This window comes from Saccharomyces paradoxus, chromosome III (genome assembly GCF_002079055.1).
Source record: "Saccharomyces paradoxus chromosome III, complete sequence".
NCBI classification, from domain to species: Eukaryota; Fungi; Ascomycota; class Saccharomycetes; order Saccharomycetales; family Saccharomycetaceae; genus Saccharomyces; species Saccharomyces paradoxus.
In genome coordinates, this window is record NC_047489.1 from 292,078 (window position 1) to 307,705 (window position 15,628).

Genomic DNA, 15,628 nt, shown 5'->3' on the forward strand with positions numbered 1-15,628 from the left:
TATACTGTTAGAGCTCATCGCAAATTAAAAATTTTCATTTTTTTCACGTTTTCCCGCCAGGGCAAAAAGCAACCAAAAAGAGAATCAACCTTTATTTGATTTATTGTCACGGAATGCCAGTCCCACCCACCTGCAATCAATGTACTGGTCAGCAGGCTAACCTTTGGATGTTGTTTTGACATTCGCATGTCCATGAGAGTACTTATTTTCAAAGAAAAAGATGAGACAACCGGTGATTGCACAATACCCCATCAATGATGGTGGAAAAGAACTATCCCCTTTTCATGGCAATCAGCCGTACTCAAGCATCACATACTCTCGAGCAACCCTTGTTTTTGCTTTGTTTTACACCTATTGATGCATTTTCCATATGAATGTGCGTCACGTGGCCTTGTATCTCTTATTTCCACTTGTTTTTTCACAATGCGGGAAACCTCGATAATAGTAGAAAAGAAGGATATAATAGGAGTTATAGCATATTGGTTAGTTTATTTTAAGAACAAGCAATAGCATAACCGCACGTATACACACACACACACACTTATCAATTGCGATGGCTTTGGAACCTATTGATTATACCACTCACTCGAGAGAGATCGACGCAGAGTACCTGAAGATTGTCAGAGGCTCCGATCCTGACACCACCTGGTTGATTATTTCGCCCAATGCAAAGAAAGAATACGAACCTGAATCGACCGGTTCTTCCTTTCACGATTTCTTGCAGTCATTTGATGAAACAAAGGTCCAGTACGGACTAGCACGTGTGTCCCCACCAGGGTCGGACGTCGAGAAGATTATTATCATCGGTTGGTGTCCAGATTCTGCGCCAATGAAGACAAGGGCCTCTTTCGCTGCCAATTTCGCCACGGTTGCTAATAATCTGTTCAAAGGTTACCACGTTCAAGTTACTGCGAGAGACGAGGACGATCTTGATGAAAATGAACTGTTGATGAAAATCAGTAACGCCGCCGGTGCCCGTTATTCTATCCAGACTTCCTCCAAGCAACAGGGGAAGGCTTCCACTCCTCCCGTGAAGAAATCTTTCACACCTTCCAAGAGCCCCGCTCCACACTCTGAAAAAGCACCGGCTAAGGCTCCTTCTCCAGCACCTGCTGCTAAGATTTCTTCCCCTGTCAACGACAACAATGACGACGACGATTGGAATGAGCCTGAATTAAAGGAACGGGACTTCGATCAGGCTCCTTTGAAACCAAACCAATCCTCTTACAAGCCAATTGGCAAAATCGACCTTCAAAAAGTGATTGCTGAGGAGAAGGCTAAGGAAGACCCACGTCTTGTTCAAAAGCCAACCGTTGCTGGTTCCAAGATCGATCCTACTTCGGATATTGCTCACTTGAAAAACGAATCAAAATTGCAAAGGGACTCTGAATTCAACTCCTTTTTGGGCACCACTAAACCGCCCTCTATGATGGAATCTTCATCAAAGAATAATGATGATAAAGTCATCAAGGGTTTCAGAAATGAGAAATCCCCCGCTCAATTATGGGCTGAAAGGAAGGCGAAGCAAATTAATGGCAACGTAGAATCTAAGGCCGAGGCACCAAAACCTGAAGTTCCTGAAAACGAATCTGAAGGTGAACCTGATGTCAAAGATTTGAAGTCAAAGTTTGAAGGATTGGCCGCTTCAGAAAAAGAGGAGGAAGAAATGGAAAACAAATTTGTCCCCCCTCCAAAGAAATCAGAACCAACTATAATCTCACCAAAACCCTTCTCCAAACCACAGGAGCCTGTAAAAGCTGAAGAAACTCAGCAGTTGAAGACTGATTACAAGAAGATCGGTAACCCATTGCCCGGTATGCACATTGAAGCGGATAACGAGCACGAACCAGAAGAAGAGGATGATGACTGGGACGATGATGAAGACGCGGCTCTTCAACCTCCTTTGCCTTCCAGGAACGTTGCCTCAGAATTACCAGCGCAAAAAGAAGAACCTGAGCAAGAAGAGGTCGCCCCAAGCTTGCCTTCTAGAAACTCTATACCTTCTCCAAAGCAAGAAGAAGCACCTGAAGAAACGTCTGAACAAGAAGGTGAAGAAGAAGAGCAACCCGCTCCTCAACTACCATCACGAGGCTCTGCAGCTCCTCCGCCACCTCCAAGACGAGCAACCCCTGAGAAAAAGCCAAAGGAAAATCCATGGGCCACAGCAGAATATGATTACGATGCTGCAGAAGATAACGAGCTGACCTTTATAGAAAATGACAAGATTATCAATATCGAATTTGTCGACGATGACTGGTGGCTAGGTGAACTGGAGAAAGACGGGTCAAAAGGTCTCTTCCCCAGTAACTATGTGTCTTTGGGTAACTAGAATCACACGTTAACCTCATGCTATTATATCATTCTTACGTAAAACAAATACTTACAGAGACGTTAGAGCTTTTGTATAGATACTTTCACGAGCCTTTTCTTTCAAAAAAAACAAACAAATTATTCTACCTTGTTCTTTATTACTTCAAGCATTTATTGTCACTCTCCCACAGTATTATTTTCAACAGACCGTGCGTCCGTACGGCGTTGTCAAAACCTCGAACTTAAAACAATGCTGAAACAAACTCCTTGCACTACCATATTGCATACAAATCTGATACATCCTACACACATGGTGTTGTTTTAGTATCGCTTCAGGTGTATGCCAGAAATGTCTAGTATATAGCGCTTTTCTTATGCCCGCTATTTCAGAGACACACCTAGCCTATCTATAGAATTGTTAGAGGTCAGTTTTAAGCTACGACCTCTCGTTAAGATGAAAAAATGCATAAAGAGCCTCACAGGGACATATATAAAGCGAACTCTAACTTGGTACAATGAAAGTTCCTACGTCTTTTTGTAATGCCAGAATCTCTAATTATACGAAAAGCATATTACAAAAATACACGATCATCTACCTAATATGACTCCAATGAACTCATTTGCGTCTTTAGGTTTGATATATTCAGTAATGAACCTTTTAACAAGAGCAGATGCTCAAATTGTACTTTATCAGAATAGTTCTGCATCACCTATCTCTACTTCAGTGTCTAGCTCTCTAATAGATTTTTACGATACCTCATCCACTGACAACTTGCAGTATTCATCCTTCAATTCGTACGTACAGCCTTCCATAAACTCCTTTGCTCTATCTAGCCCTTCATCAAGTTTTGAAGTCCCCACCACAACTTCTTCCAGTTATGCAATTTCTTCCCTATTCACAGCCTCCGATACTTTCTCTTCATACTTTGATGTCTCTCATGGAGGAGCAAGTTCATCAATATCAAGGTCAGCTGCTTCATCTGAGATATCCTCATCCACTCTTTTCTTAACTGCACAACCTCATAAGACATCTCACTCTTCCTCTTCATTGGAGCCATCAGCCGCCGCTTCATCTTCCGCTAGTGTACCTTTTTCAACTTCATTGATTGATCCCTCTCAAAGTAGGACTTTATTAAACTCAGCAAAATCTAACACCCTTTCCTCAACCACAAATTTTGCTTCCGCGGCGATTGCAGGCTCAATATCTCCAAACGACTCGAAAAGTTTGGAGGCTACCGCTACTACAACACTATCTGATGTTCCTTCTTCTTCTTCAGACAATTCTAATCAGACCTCATTGCCAAACCTATCGGAACCACTGTCCAGTTTTTCAAGTGGCCTCACGTTCAGTTCAACTATTCAAGCCACTCCCAATGGCCTAGCGTCAAAGACTCATTCAACTCTCGCTGATACTGCATCGTCATTGCCACTAACATTGAAATTATCCAGTATGACATCAACAAGTGACCCTGATGCAAGCTCTTACAACTCTACGGGTACTTCCTCTAAAACAAGTGGTAACCCCGCCATTTTTACTTTGGACTCAATTGATCCATACAGTAGTTTGGTTCAATCTTTATCGTCATTATCAATTGCTCCTTCTCTATTTACAGCTACAAGTGAATATTCATCCGTGCCATCGGCGGATTTGGATCAAGCCTCAAAAAGAGAAACAGCTAATTTCACTGCTTCTATTACTTCTACACCACTTGGAGCAACTGTACCTACTTCACTGGTTGACTCGATGAGTTCAGCCGGCTCTACGGCATCTAGTTTTGGAGAAATCTCAACCGCCAATTTTAGTGTTGAAGGGATCTCAACCTACGTTACTGTACCAACTGCAAGTGAAAGTTCGCAGAACCAAGATTGGTCAAGCTCTACATTACCGCTGTCCCAAACTACCTGGGTTGTAATCAACTCAACTGATACTCAAGGATCCATAACATCAACTACTTCCCCAGCTTATATCTCTACGGCTACCAAAACTGTTGATGGGGTAGTCACGGAATATGTTACATGGTGTCCCTTAACAGAAACGAAATCACAAACGGCTGAGATTAGTTCGTCCATGTCTAGCGTTCCACAAGCCTCTTCATTCGGCAGTAGTTCCATTTCAAGCTCCAATTCCACCACTCTTGGTGCCTCGAACTACATTACTGTATCAACTGCAAGTGAAAGTTCGCAGAACCAAGATTGGTCAAGCTCTACATTACCGCTGTCCCAAACTACCTGGGTTGTAATCAACTCAACTGATACTCAAGGATCCATAACATCAACTACTTCCCCAGCTTTTATCTCTACGGCTACCAAAACTGTTGATGGGGTAGTCACGGAATATGTTACATGGTGTCCCTTAACAGAAACGAAATTACAAACGGCTGAGATTAGTTCGTTCACGATTAGCGCCACAGAGACCTCTTGGTCATCTTCAACATTAGAGACATCGACCTTGCAATTGTCTGATTCCATATTTACACATTCAACAGCTTTTAATGGCACTGAAACCATAGACGGCCATCGCATGACTGAGACTAGTTCAGCCACAGAGCCCATCTATTTTAGTGGTACACAAGATAGCCTTTATTTGAGCGCCAGCGAAACTAATCCTGTTTCTTCCTTTTCGTCCTATCCAATTTTTTCATCTACAAGAAGCTCTACGACGATTGGCCCTAACTCTACTGTTGCATCTGGGTCGACTAGCAACCATTTGTCTGCTAGTGTATCTAACCCAACCAAAACGAGCCAATATACGAGCCCCAGTGAGAACACATTTACTGCTTTTTCTTTTGATTCCACGGAAACTGTCGCAGCCATGTCTGATACTCACAAAAGGTCGTCGTCCGATAACTATTCATGGGCTACTACGCAATTGAAGACCAGCGGAGCACAAACTTTTTTGCTTTCTACCGTTACAACAACGACGAACGGTGCCGTCACCGAATACACAACGTGGTCCCCGGCAACTAGTGTTGCCTACACAACATCTGTATCTTATAAAACATTAGTTTTGACCACTGAAGTCTGCTCACATTCTGAATGTACCCCAACGGTTATCACGAACGTTATCACGACAAGCTCTACAATTCCTGTTTTATCCACTTCTAGCGCTATAGTTTTATCATCTGCAGTATCCAAAAGTACAGAGAATTCCGCTGTTTCCGAAGCTACCACTAGCTCTCAGGTTTCCGCTACTTCTGGAAGTACTACTGTCAGCCATTATTCGGCCCCATCCCATGTTTCTACCGCTTCTGAAGCTACTACTAGCTCTCATGTTTCCGTTGCTTCCGAAGATACCACTAGCTCTCAGGTTTCCGCTACTTCTGGAAGTACTACTGTCAGCCATTATTCGGCCCCATCCCATGTTTCTACCGCTTCTGAAGCTACTACTAGCTCTCATGTTTCCGTTGCTTCCGAAGATACCACTAGCTCTCAGGTTTCCGCTACTTCTGGAAGTACTACTGTCAGCCATTATTCGGCCACATCCCATGTTTCTGCCGCTTCTGAAGCTACTACTAGCTCTCTTGGTACTAGAAAATTTACCACTACTGGAAGCTCACTTTTACCAGCTTTGTCTACTGAAATGATAAATACCACTGTACTTTCCAGAAAAACCCTCATTATCAGCACAGAAGTATGTTCTCATTCTAAATGCATACCAACAGTCATTACAAACGTTGTTACTTCAAAGGTCACGCCTTCTAATGGGCATTCTTCTCAAACTCAACAAACAGAGGCTGTGGAGGTGACGCTGACATCCCGTCAAACCGTAATTTTGAGCACCGAAATTTGCTCTGATTCAATTTGTACACCGACAACTGTTACCTCTGTGCAAATGAGAAGTACTCCTTCTTTACCCCTGACCTCTTCAATGTCAAGTTCCTCTTTAGCCCCTACCAAAAAAAGTTTTTTGGAAGCCTCTTCAGTAACGTTCACATCTTCTGTCAGTACGCAAAGTTTGCCTTTGGCAGTCATAAGTTCGGAAAAAAGCTCCCCCGTATCTGCTTCTCAATCATTTAGTACTGCTTTAAAAAGCACAAAAGTGTCCACTTCTTCTGATGTCACTTCAAAGAATAAAAAGCCCGGTAGTCCTACTTCACTACACAATTCCTCTTCAGGGTATTCTATCCCATCTTCTTCTACATCTCTCCAATATTCATTATCTACCGCTACTACAACAATCAACGGTATTGAGACTGTTTACACAACATGGTGTCCATTGACAGAAAAATCGACTGTCGCTACTCCTACTCAATCTTTTTGTAGTAGTGACAGATGTGGTTCATCGTCAAAATCATCCGCGTCTTTATCTTCGGCTTCTATTCAATATACATTGTCTACTGCCACTACTACGATAAGTGGGTTGAAGACTGTATACACTACTTGGTGCCCATTAACAAGTAAATCATCTGTAGTTGTTGCTACTCAATCTGCTTGTAATGGTGAAAATTGTGGACAAATTTCTTCAACCTCCAAAGTCGGTGCTATTTCCTCTGCATTGGAAATATCTACTTTTATTCCTTCCGGCCCCTCAACTGCATCTGAATCAAATTTTGGACATTCGTTCAGTGCAGATACAAAATCCATATGCTCTGGTACTGAATGTACGCAACTTGCGCCAATGACATCATTTTCATCTGCTTTTACGGTAGTATTTCCTCCCTTTGCCTCTACATCATCATCACCATTGTCAACAACAGCATCACCAACACTGACGTCAACACTTACTTCTATCTCATCATTACCACCATCTAGCTCTATATCAGCATCTTCTTCGTCATCAGCTTCCTCTTCATCGACTTCTCTATCATCCCTCGCTGCTGCATCATCAACATCCACAACAGCAACAAAAGCGTCATCCTCCACTTTCATAACGTCTTTTCTATCATTGCCCCCTACATCATCATTGTCATTATCGCCAATGTCGTCGTCTATTTTCGTGAGTCAATCGTCATCGTCTATTTTCGTGGGTCAATTATCATCGTCATCATTACCATTGTCGCCATCTGCTTCTACATCACCGATCATTGGCACAGTTCCTGTTTCGAACCCAACTACTTCCGTCACAACACAAACTTGTACGGAATCACAATGTAAACAGGAGGTATCTACTGTCTGTACTAGATCCGACTGTAAGGAAGTCACATCGACTTCTACATCCCTTCCAACCACGACCACTGATGTTATTACATGTACTGAATCCCAGTGCCAGGAAACCAAATCTAGCAGTTGTGAGGGCCCCTCGTGTAAAGTATCGGAAACGCATGAATCGAGTACTACAGTTTCTGCATGTAGTGGAGAGGGTTGCGAGCCTTCCGCTACAAGCCAGCCACATTCTCAATACGCTACGGTGACGTCTGTGATTGCTCCAAGTGCCATAACGACAACATCAGTGGAAGTACATTCAACCGAATCAACCGTATCAATTACTACGATCAAGCCAATAACATATACATCGAGTGGTACCAAAGGAGAATTGATCACTATAACAAGTTCCAGCCAAACTGTAATTCCGTCAGTAACTACCATAATAACGAGAACAAGAGTGGCCATCACTTCAACACCAAAGCCAACCACTATGACGTATGTCACACAACTACTTTCTTCAAGTGGAGTTACTAATTCCCTTATTGGTGCTGCATCGTCAACTTGGATTACCACGCCTGTTGTTAGTACATACGCTGGTTCAGCGTCAAGATCTCTCTTTAGTAAGTTCTTCCTGACAATACTAATGGTGGTCAGCTTCATTTAATTACTCGTACGTATTGTATGTACATATGTGTATACTATAAAAAGACAATTCTTTCACTTACCTTTAATGATGCTTGATGAGAATTCAGTCATCGTTACTTCTTCCCCAGAGTCGTCATCATAATCATACCATTCATTATCCTCTAATTGACATGCCATTACTTTTCCTGAACTTAGAGAAGTTTCGAACGTTATGTTGTCTGGATAAAACTTGACTAATTCGCAACCTCTACAATCAAGACTTAGTGGAATAAACGAATCTTCTTTGACCTTCGATAAACCATGCTTTTTCCGCACATCTTTTATCTTGGCCCATTTGTCGTCACTCTGGTCAGTTAAAAATTCATTCTCAAAAGTGGACAGGCTAACTGACAACTCTTTTGAACAAAATTTACATTTCATCAAGAAAGAGGCGCTTCCTTTTGAAGCTGGCATAGCATGTTCTTCGAATGTATTAATCATAACTTTAGAATCGTGCAATTCCCTGCAACTGGTACATTGTAGATCGAAGGCAAATTCCGCCCTCGATTCGTTTGTATTCTCAATTGATACCTTGATCACGTTTTCTGACAGCGTAGCCTTTAGGACTAAGAATAACGGCATTATCGTACACACCCTAGCTTTCTTTCTTGGCAAAGTTATCTTCACCAAAATCTTTCATTGCTTCCTGTTAACGGCTTTTGAGCTTTTTCTAATTTCATACGTTTTAGGTAGGAAAACCAAAAAGTAGGTAACGACGAACTAAATTTGAAAAAATAAAAAGAAAATAAATGTGCCAAGATTACCAAACGTATTCAATCCCGGCAAGATTTGAGAGCAGTTTGAAATCAAAAACTTAAAGGCAAACCTCTTAATTTCACATAAGTCTATGATTCATCCCCACAAAGCTCGTCACTTCTTTCCATTTATTGTAAATTAAGACGCATCCTTGGTGTGTTATAGAAATTTCTTAATTTCAGCCAAATGATATTATCATGGTCAATAATTCCATGAACGGTCAGTAATTTTAAAATTAAAAAAATATTCATAGAAATTACGAAACAAGCCATTGCCCTTTGGCAGAATTATTTATTGTATTTTTAAAAAAACAAATGGTACTAACGCATTAGTAAAAACTATGATAAGGTAAAGAAGACCATGTTCTATTGCGTGAATTTGTCGGTAAATTTTCAGTACATTTAAAAAGTTTGTTTCTTTTACAATTAGCGACGATAAACCTCTCGATAAAATGCAATATGAGAAGTAGTATCTAACCAAGAAAGCAACAAGTAATAGTAAATAGCGAAACATCTAAAAGGACAGTCAATTAATGACAGCTTTAAGAACTAAGACAGTATGGAATATAGTAAGACCACACTCAGGTGGTCTTGCGATATTCCACAAGATGATATTTCGCCAGGCTGCAAGTAAACTGCTCTAAGCTAACCCTCGTATATGTGATTGATGAGAAAGTGTTGCAAGTTACTAAACTTTGTTTACACACATTCTGGTCTAGGCTTGTTTAATCATTAATCAACTTAAAAAAAAAATCCTGGAACCGAGAATAATCAAAATCAGTATAAATGTGCTCTTCTTTCCAAAATACCTACCGACACTTCAAGAAATATCAAGATAAATATCGTTAGTTCAAGCTTGAATGTTCCATGAATGCGAATCACATTAAATTACATTCAAAAGAGCATGTCAAGCACATCCGATAACGTACTGATGTAAGCTGGAGAAATCAGGATGGGACCACGATATCTATATGTATTATATAATTATGATAGCGCCGTCTTCGGCATCCCTTTTACGGAAATATACTTTTCTTTTTCCTCTTTTAGCAATATTGTTCAGGGAGTAACATAAGCTCTAATAACCCCAGTTTTTTTCGACAAATTACCTTTTCTGTTATAACAGTAGTTTGAAACGTACAAGAACTTACTAGCGTCCAAAAGATTACCACAAGCAAAACCTCAACCGTGTCGCTACCCACATGACTCAACAAGAATACCGTTCCCCCTCACAACGCTTATCCAAGGGGAGGAGTATGTCGCTACCCAAAATATTTGCTCGTAATTTGAGATCTCTTCAAACCAACGCACCCACTGGCAAAGATATCAATTGCAATTGCTCAAGTTTCAATTCCTTTTCCTCGTCCGCAAGCGCCAGCTCAAACTCACAAATTAGTATGACTTATAATGAAAACAAGCATGATCTTCCCATACCCTTTCCCCTACATGTAGAATGCGACGATAGTTGGTCAAGTTCTAAAATTAACAAGTTAAAATCAATGTTTCACCATAACAGATCAAAAAATAGTGGCATTACAGACGTGTCTGATTCGGAGAAGGGCACGCACCAACGTGAACATCAATCGACGACACGCGTAGGGCAGTCGCAAAGTTCCATTAACGATGAGAGAAATGTCCTTAACACTACCAAAAGTACGCTTATATCGAATGAAGCGATATGCTCTACGCCTAACGAGATATCGGGGAGCTCTTCTCCGAATGCGGAGTTATTTACCTTTGATATGCCCACAGACCCATCATCCTTTCACACTCCTAGTTCCCCAAGTTATATAGCAAAGGACAGTAGAAATCTGAGTAATGGTTCTTTAAATGATATTAACGAAAATGAAGAGGTCCGGCATTTCCATAGAAAAGTCGAAGAAAGTTGCAATGTCTCACCCTTGGCTCACTTGTCCTTATCAAATTCACCAACTGATCCCCTGGGTGGAAAGAATGGAAATAAAAGGGACCAAATACCTATTAAAACAACACCACGTTTAAGGAGAGCCGCTTCCGAACCATTTGACACAGCAAAGGACGGGTTATTGCGGGAAGATTTCCTCGCTTTGAAACAACCTCCAAATTTGGGAGATATTGTAGAACCTAGGAGGTCTCGTCGTTTAAGAACCAAATCATTCAGTAATAAGTTCCAAGACATTACTGTCGAACCTCAATCATTTGAAAAAATTAGACTACTGGGCCAGGGTGATGTGGGTAAAGTCTATTTAGTAAGGGAACGCGATACCAACCAGATATTCGCCCTGAAAGTCTTGAGTAAACATGAAATGATCAAGAGGAAAAAAATTAAGCGCGTACTCACTGAGCAGGAAATCCTCGCAACAAGTGATCATCCATTTATTGTGACGCTGTACCATTCCTTTCAAACGGAGGATTATTTGTACCTCTGTATGGAATACTGCATGGGAGGGGAATTCTTTAGAGCTTTGCAGACAAGAAAAAGTAAGTGCATTGCAGAAGATGATGCAAAGTTTTACGCCAGTGAAGTAGTAGCGGCTTTGGAATATTTACACCTACTGGGCTTCATATATAGAGATTTAAAACCCGAGAATATATTACTGCATCAATCTGGCCATATTATGCTTTCTGACTTTGATTTATCCATCCAGGCAACAGGATCAAAAAATCCCACTATGAAAGACTCTACGTATTTAGATACAAAAATTTGTTCAGATGGATTTAGAACTAATTCCTTTGTTGGTACTGAAGAGTACTTAGCTCCAGAAGTAATCAGAGGGAATGGGCATACAGCGGCAGTAGACTGGTGGACTTTAGGAATATTAATTTATGAGATGCTTTTCGGCTGCACTCCATTCAAAGGAGATAATTCAAATGAAACTTTCTCTAACATTTTGACCAAGGACGTCAAATTCCCACATGATAAAGAAGTTTCAAAGAACTGCAAAGATCTGATAAAGAAACTATTAAACAAAAACGAGGCAAAGAGGCTTGGCTCTAAATTAGGAGCTGCAGACATAAAGAGACACCCCTTCTTCAAGAAAGTTCAGTGGTCGTTCTTAAGAAATCAAGACCCCCCTTTGATACCTGCATTAAATAATAACGGCTGTGAACTCCCCTTTATATTGTCTTGCAATAAAAACTCGAGAAAAAACTCGGTGAGCAAACAGGAAATCCAAATGTTTTGTGAAAAAGTTGCAAATGATGACGAAATTGATGAGGCAGATCCATTCCATGATTTCAATTCTATGAGTTTAGCGAAGAAAGATCACAGTATTTTAACTTACTCTGAAAATCATACCTATGGCAAAATTCTGTACAAATCAACTTGCACAAGATCAAGACATAACAGTTCTCACAGAAATTTCTTTAAAGACATAATACCTGAACTATAAAGTGTTTTGCAGAAAGATAAGCCCATGGCCGAATTCCTACATTGGTTTTTCTTGATTTACCTTACGATAAAAATGTAACAAATTATTCAAAAGTAAACAAATAAACACAGAAACAATTTAAAAAGGAAAAGGTAAATGAAAAATGTATTTTTCTTTATTTTCTGATAACGCTGCATATATTACATAGGTACCATTCTATATCAGTGAATATCCAATGATAGCAATTTCGAAAGTTTATCCCTTGCTGTCATATCACCATTTTTCAATATTCTTTTCAGATAGCTGAATAGTTTCAGCGCATCTTCGTTGATAGCTTCCTTCTGCAATTCTTCGGAGATGCTGAACGCCCGATTTATAATGCCTTTGTCCAGACGTGCTAATTTCGCTACATTCATCCCGTAACTATTATAAGTTAATCCCTTTTTCAATTTATATAAGAAAATCACACTCATCCAATTCTCGCCAGGTTTTTGCTCTTCCACGTAATCCATGTGGTAATTTCTTATTAACGGAGATTTAATTTCTCCCAACATGGGAAAATGTGTGGTGAACAATATCAAGGGGCAGTCACTTAATTCAGAAAAGTACTTTATTAATGCAAAAGATATGGCTATACCATCGTGCGTTCCGGTACCCCTCCCCACTTCATCTAACAATAGCAAAGATCGCTTGTTGCAATTTTTCAAAATGTGTAGGATATCAAGCATTTCCACTTTAAACGTAGAATCACCATTTATGATATCATCGTGCGCGCCAATTCGAGTTAGCACGTTTTCAAATATGCTCAACCTTATCTCTTCTGCGGGGACAAATGAGCCGATCTGTGCCATTATGGTAAGCAGCGCCACTTGCCTAATATAAGAGGATTTCCCACCCATATTCGGTCCCGTTATAATATTGATTTCGCCATCTTCTGGGGACATAATGATGTCATTTGGTACATAATGAACATCCAGTGACTCAATAATCGGATTTCTTGCATTCTTCGCGATTATCGCCTGTTGACCATCCACAAAAGTTGGTCTAACATAGTTTACATTACACGATGTGGCTGCTAACGATAAAATACAGTCATATTGCGCCAAATTCAGTATAATTTTACGAAGTCCTGTATACTCTGCCGTAATTTTGTTCAAAAATTCTTTATACTGTAGCTCAGACTCACGAATTAATAAGTCCTTATAGTATTCTAGTTGTTGAGTCAGTTTCTGAGTTTTTGGAGTGGTAAATCTACTGACCATCTTCGTATTGTTAACTTTTATCCAATCATCGGGCAAATCCTTGATTTGCGAGTTTTTCACTTCGATCAAGTAATCAACTTCGTCTCTAAAATTTAAATAGGGACGTTTAAGATATTTTCGTATCTCTGCCAATTCTTCTTTTAACTGTGATCTTACTGATTCACTATCCCTTTGGATTTTTATTATCCCCTCCGAATGATCATAGTTATTTAAATTAAAAAAATCCATTACTTGCCTATCTGAATTTTTTTCCATTACCGCTGAAACATTGATCATGGTAAGAAAATGAGGCAATTGAGTGGTAGAGAGTAGTTCGTTCAACTCACTAAACAATCTAAAGAGTAAAGAGGATTTTTTGCTTATCCTTCCATCGGATGATTTGAAATGTTCTGATAAGTAAGATTGATGCACCTTGAAGTGATCAACAAAAGAAGTTATTTGCTTTAAATAAAAATAGACTTCTTTTCTAGAAGTTGTACCATACATTATACGATTTAAGGTCCTTAATAAGTCAGGGGTATGATTTAACATTTGATTTAACGATTCAAAGAAAATGCTATTGTTGATTTCGGATGTGATGCACTCAATGGCATCAAGCCGCTCTTCAATCTTACATATATCAATCAACGGTTTGAGAGTCCATTCTCTTAACATCCTAAACCCAAACGATGTCCTCGTATGGTCCAATAACCAAAGCAAGGAACCTTTACCACCATCATGGGTAAAAACATCTAGACTTTGCAGGGTGTTAGGGTCCAGCAACATATGTACTTTTGATGCAAAGGGTGAATAAATAGAAGGAATCAGCATCACTTGCTCATTATTATATTCAGCCATATGAGAATATAACTCGGAAACTAGGCGTATGAGAGATGGTGAGAGTTTTATTGTCTCATTCATTACGTTTATTGCCTGAACTACATCATCTTCTAAATCCTCCTCATGCTTGTGAATTAAAGGACATGAAATATCCTTGAAAAGTTTGGCTACATGCAATGGTAGATCCTCTGTGTCTATGAGTACTTCTATAGGCTGCAAATATTTGATTCGCATTCGTAGTTTCTCATCAGCAAGATTAGGCTCTTCAAATTCATCATACACGACTTCTCCGTTATTTAAATTGACAGAAATCAAAGAATATTTAGCCACCCTTTCCTTATGCACGCTACGGGAAAGAGCCCATATACTGTTTGTATCACCAAGAATACGTTTCCCCTTAAGAACAAAAGTAGAGTTTACACCAAATGTAGCCTTGGTAAAAACATTTGAAATCTTCCTCTCAAAAACACTTGATTTATTGGCACCTGGGTCATGCTTCTTAATAGCGCTTGTTTCTGCTTGCTCAACCACGGCTACCTTCAAATTATGATGCACAAGTCTCTCTAAGTGAACGTTTAATCTAACATCTGGGAAGGAACAATACGCAAACTGCCTATGATTGCAATCTTGAGGATTAGACTCATCGATGGTCAATTTTCCAGGCACCAGCTTGATATGAAGTATTCTACTAACCCTTACTGCATCCTCTGCAAAGCATTTATACTTATAACCCACTCTAACAACGAGTACTTTATCTGTATGATGCATTTTCAAGTCCTTCACCTGTTTGTCCAAGGGTGTAAGTTTCGTTATGGTGGGTTTTTTGGCTTTTTTTTTCTCAGCCTCTTCCACATTCTCCTCCTCTTTATCAGACTTAATATCCTCATCAACTCGTCTTTTCATGATCCTGTCCAATTTCTTAGCAAAACCAATGTTACTAGATGTTGCCGAAGTACTATTTGCCTTTTCAGAATATTTCGAACTCTTGAAAAGAACGCCATCGTTGAGTGATATGCCATCACTAATTACTGTTGGGCCCACAATTGGAGGGGGATTGTCCTCTTCGTCAGTGTCAAGGCAGATGGACTCACTACCAGCGTCATTTCCAACCGCAACTTCATGTTCTTGCTTTTGCGTCAACCCTGATTTGATGGCTTTCTTGAAAAACCTGCTTATTGTAGGTTGTCCCTCCATTGATGTTAATGGACTCGACAAATCGATCTTTATTCGAACTACTACTGGCTTCCAAGAGCACCAGTTTAGATTCATTATATCTACCATTATTGTTCCAGATTATTTATCACTGAAAATTCACGTGATCGCAATACGCCGTCAGGAACGATAAGTACACGAAAATTTTTCTTTT

General features: G+C 40.0%; 5 protein-coding genes across 5 annotated transcripts; 3 read left to right on the forward strand and 2 right to left on the reverse strand.

Annotated features, from left to right (window-relative positions):
* Nucleotides 1-553: 553 nt before the first annotated feature.
* On the forward strand, nt 554-2,329 carry ABP1 (Abp1p; the record flags this gene model as incomplete). The annotated part of the gene is made up of 1 exon (XM_033909128.1): nt 554-2,329. One exon carries the CDS (start codon nt 554-556, stop codon nt 2,327-2,329), a length of 1,776 nt encoding a protein of 591 aa, XP_033765019.1.
* A 582-nt stretch (nt 2,330-2,911) lies between these two features.
* On the forward strand, nt 2,912-8,059 carry FIG2 (Fig2p; the record flags this gene model as incomplete). The annotated part of the gene is made up of 1 exon (XM_033909129.1): nt 2,912-8,059. One exon carries the CDS (start codon nt 2,912-2,914, stop codon nt 8,057-8,059), a length of 5,148 nt encoding a protein of 1,715 aa, XP_033765020.1.
* A 53-nt stretch (nt 8,060-8,112) lies between these two features.
* On the reverse strand, nt 8,113-8,661 carry SPAR_C01340 (uncharacterized protein; the record flags this gene model as incomplete). The annotated part of the gene is made up of 1 exon (XM_033909130.1): nt 8,113-8,661. The coding sequence occupies one exon, from the start codon at nt 8,659-8,661 to the stop codon at nt 8,113-8,115; it is 549 nt and encodes a 182-aa protein (XP_033765021.1).
* A 1,372-nt stretch (nt 8,662-10,033) lies between these two features.
* KIN82 (putative serine/threonine protein kinase KIN82) lies at nt 10,034-12,202 on the forward strand (the record flags this gene model as incomplete). Its single annotated transcript, XM_033909131.1, has 1 exon — nt 10,034-12,202. One exon carries the CDS (start codon nt 10,034-10,036, stop codon nt 12,200-12,202), a length of 2,169 nt encoding a protein of 722 aa, XP_033765022.1.
* Nucleotides 12,203-12,402: 200 nt separating this feature from the next.
* Nucleotides 12,403-15,543, reverse strand: MSH3 (mismatch repair protein MSH3; the record flags this gene model as incomplete). Its single annotated transcript, XM_033909132.1, has 1 exon — nt 12,403-15,543. One exon carries the CDS (start codon nt 15,541-15,543, stop codon nt 12,403-12,405), a length of 3,141 nt encoding a protein of 1,046 aa, XP_033765023.1.
* Between the last annotated feature and the right edge of the window lie 85 nt (nt 15,544-15,628).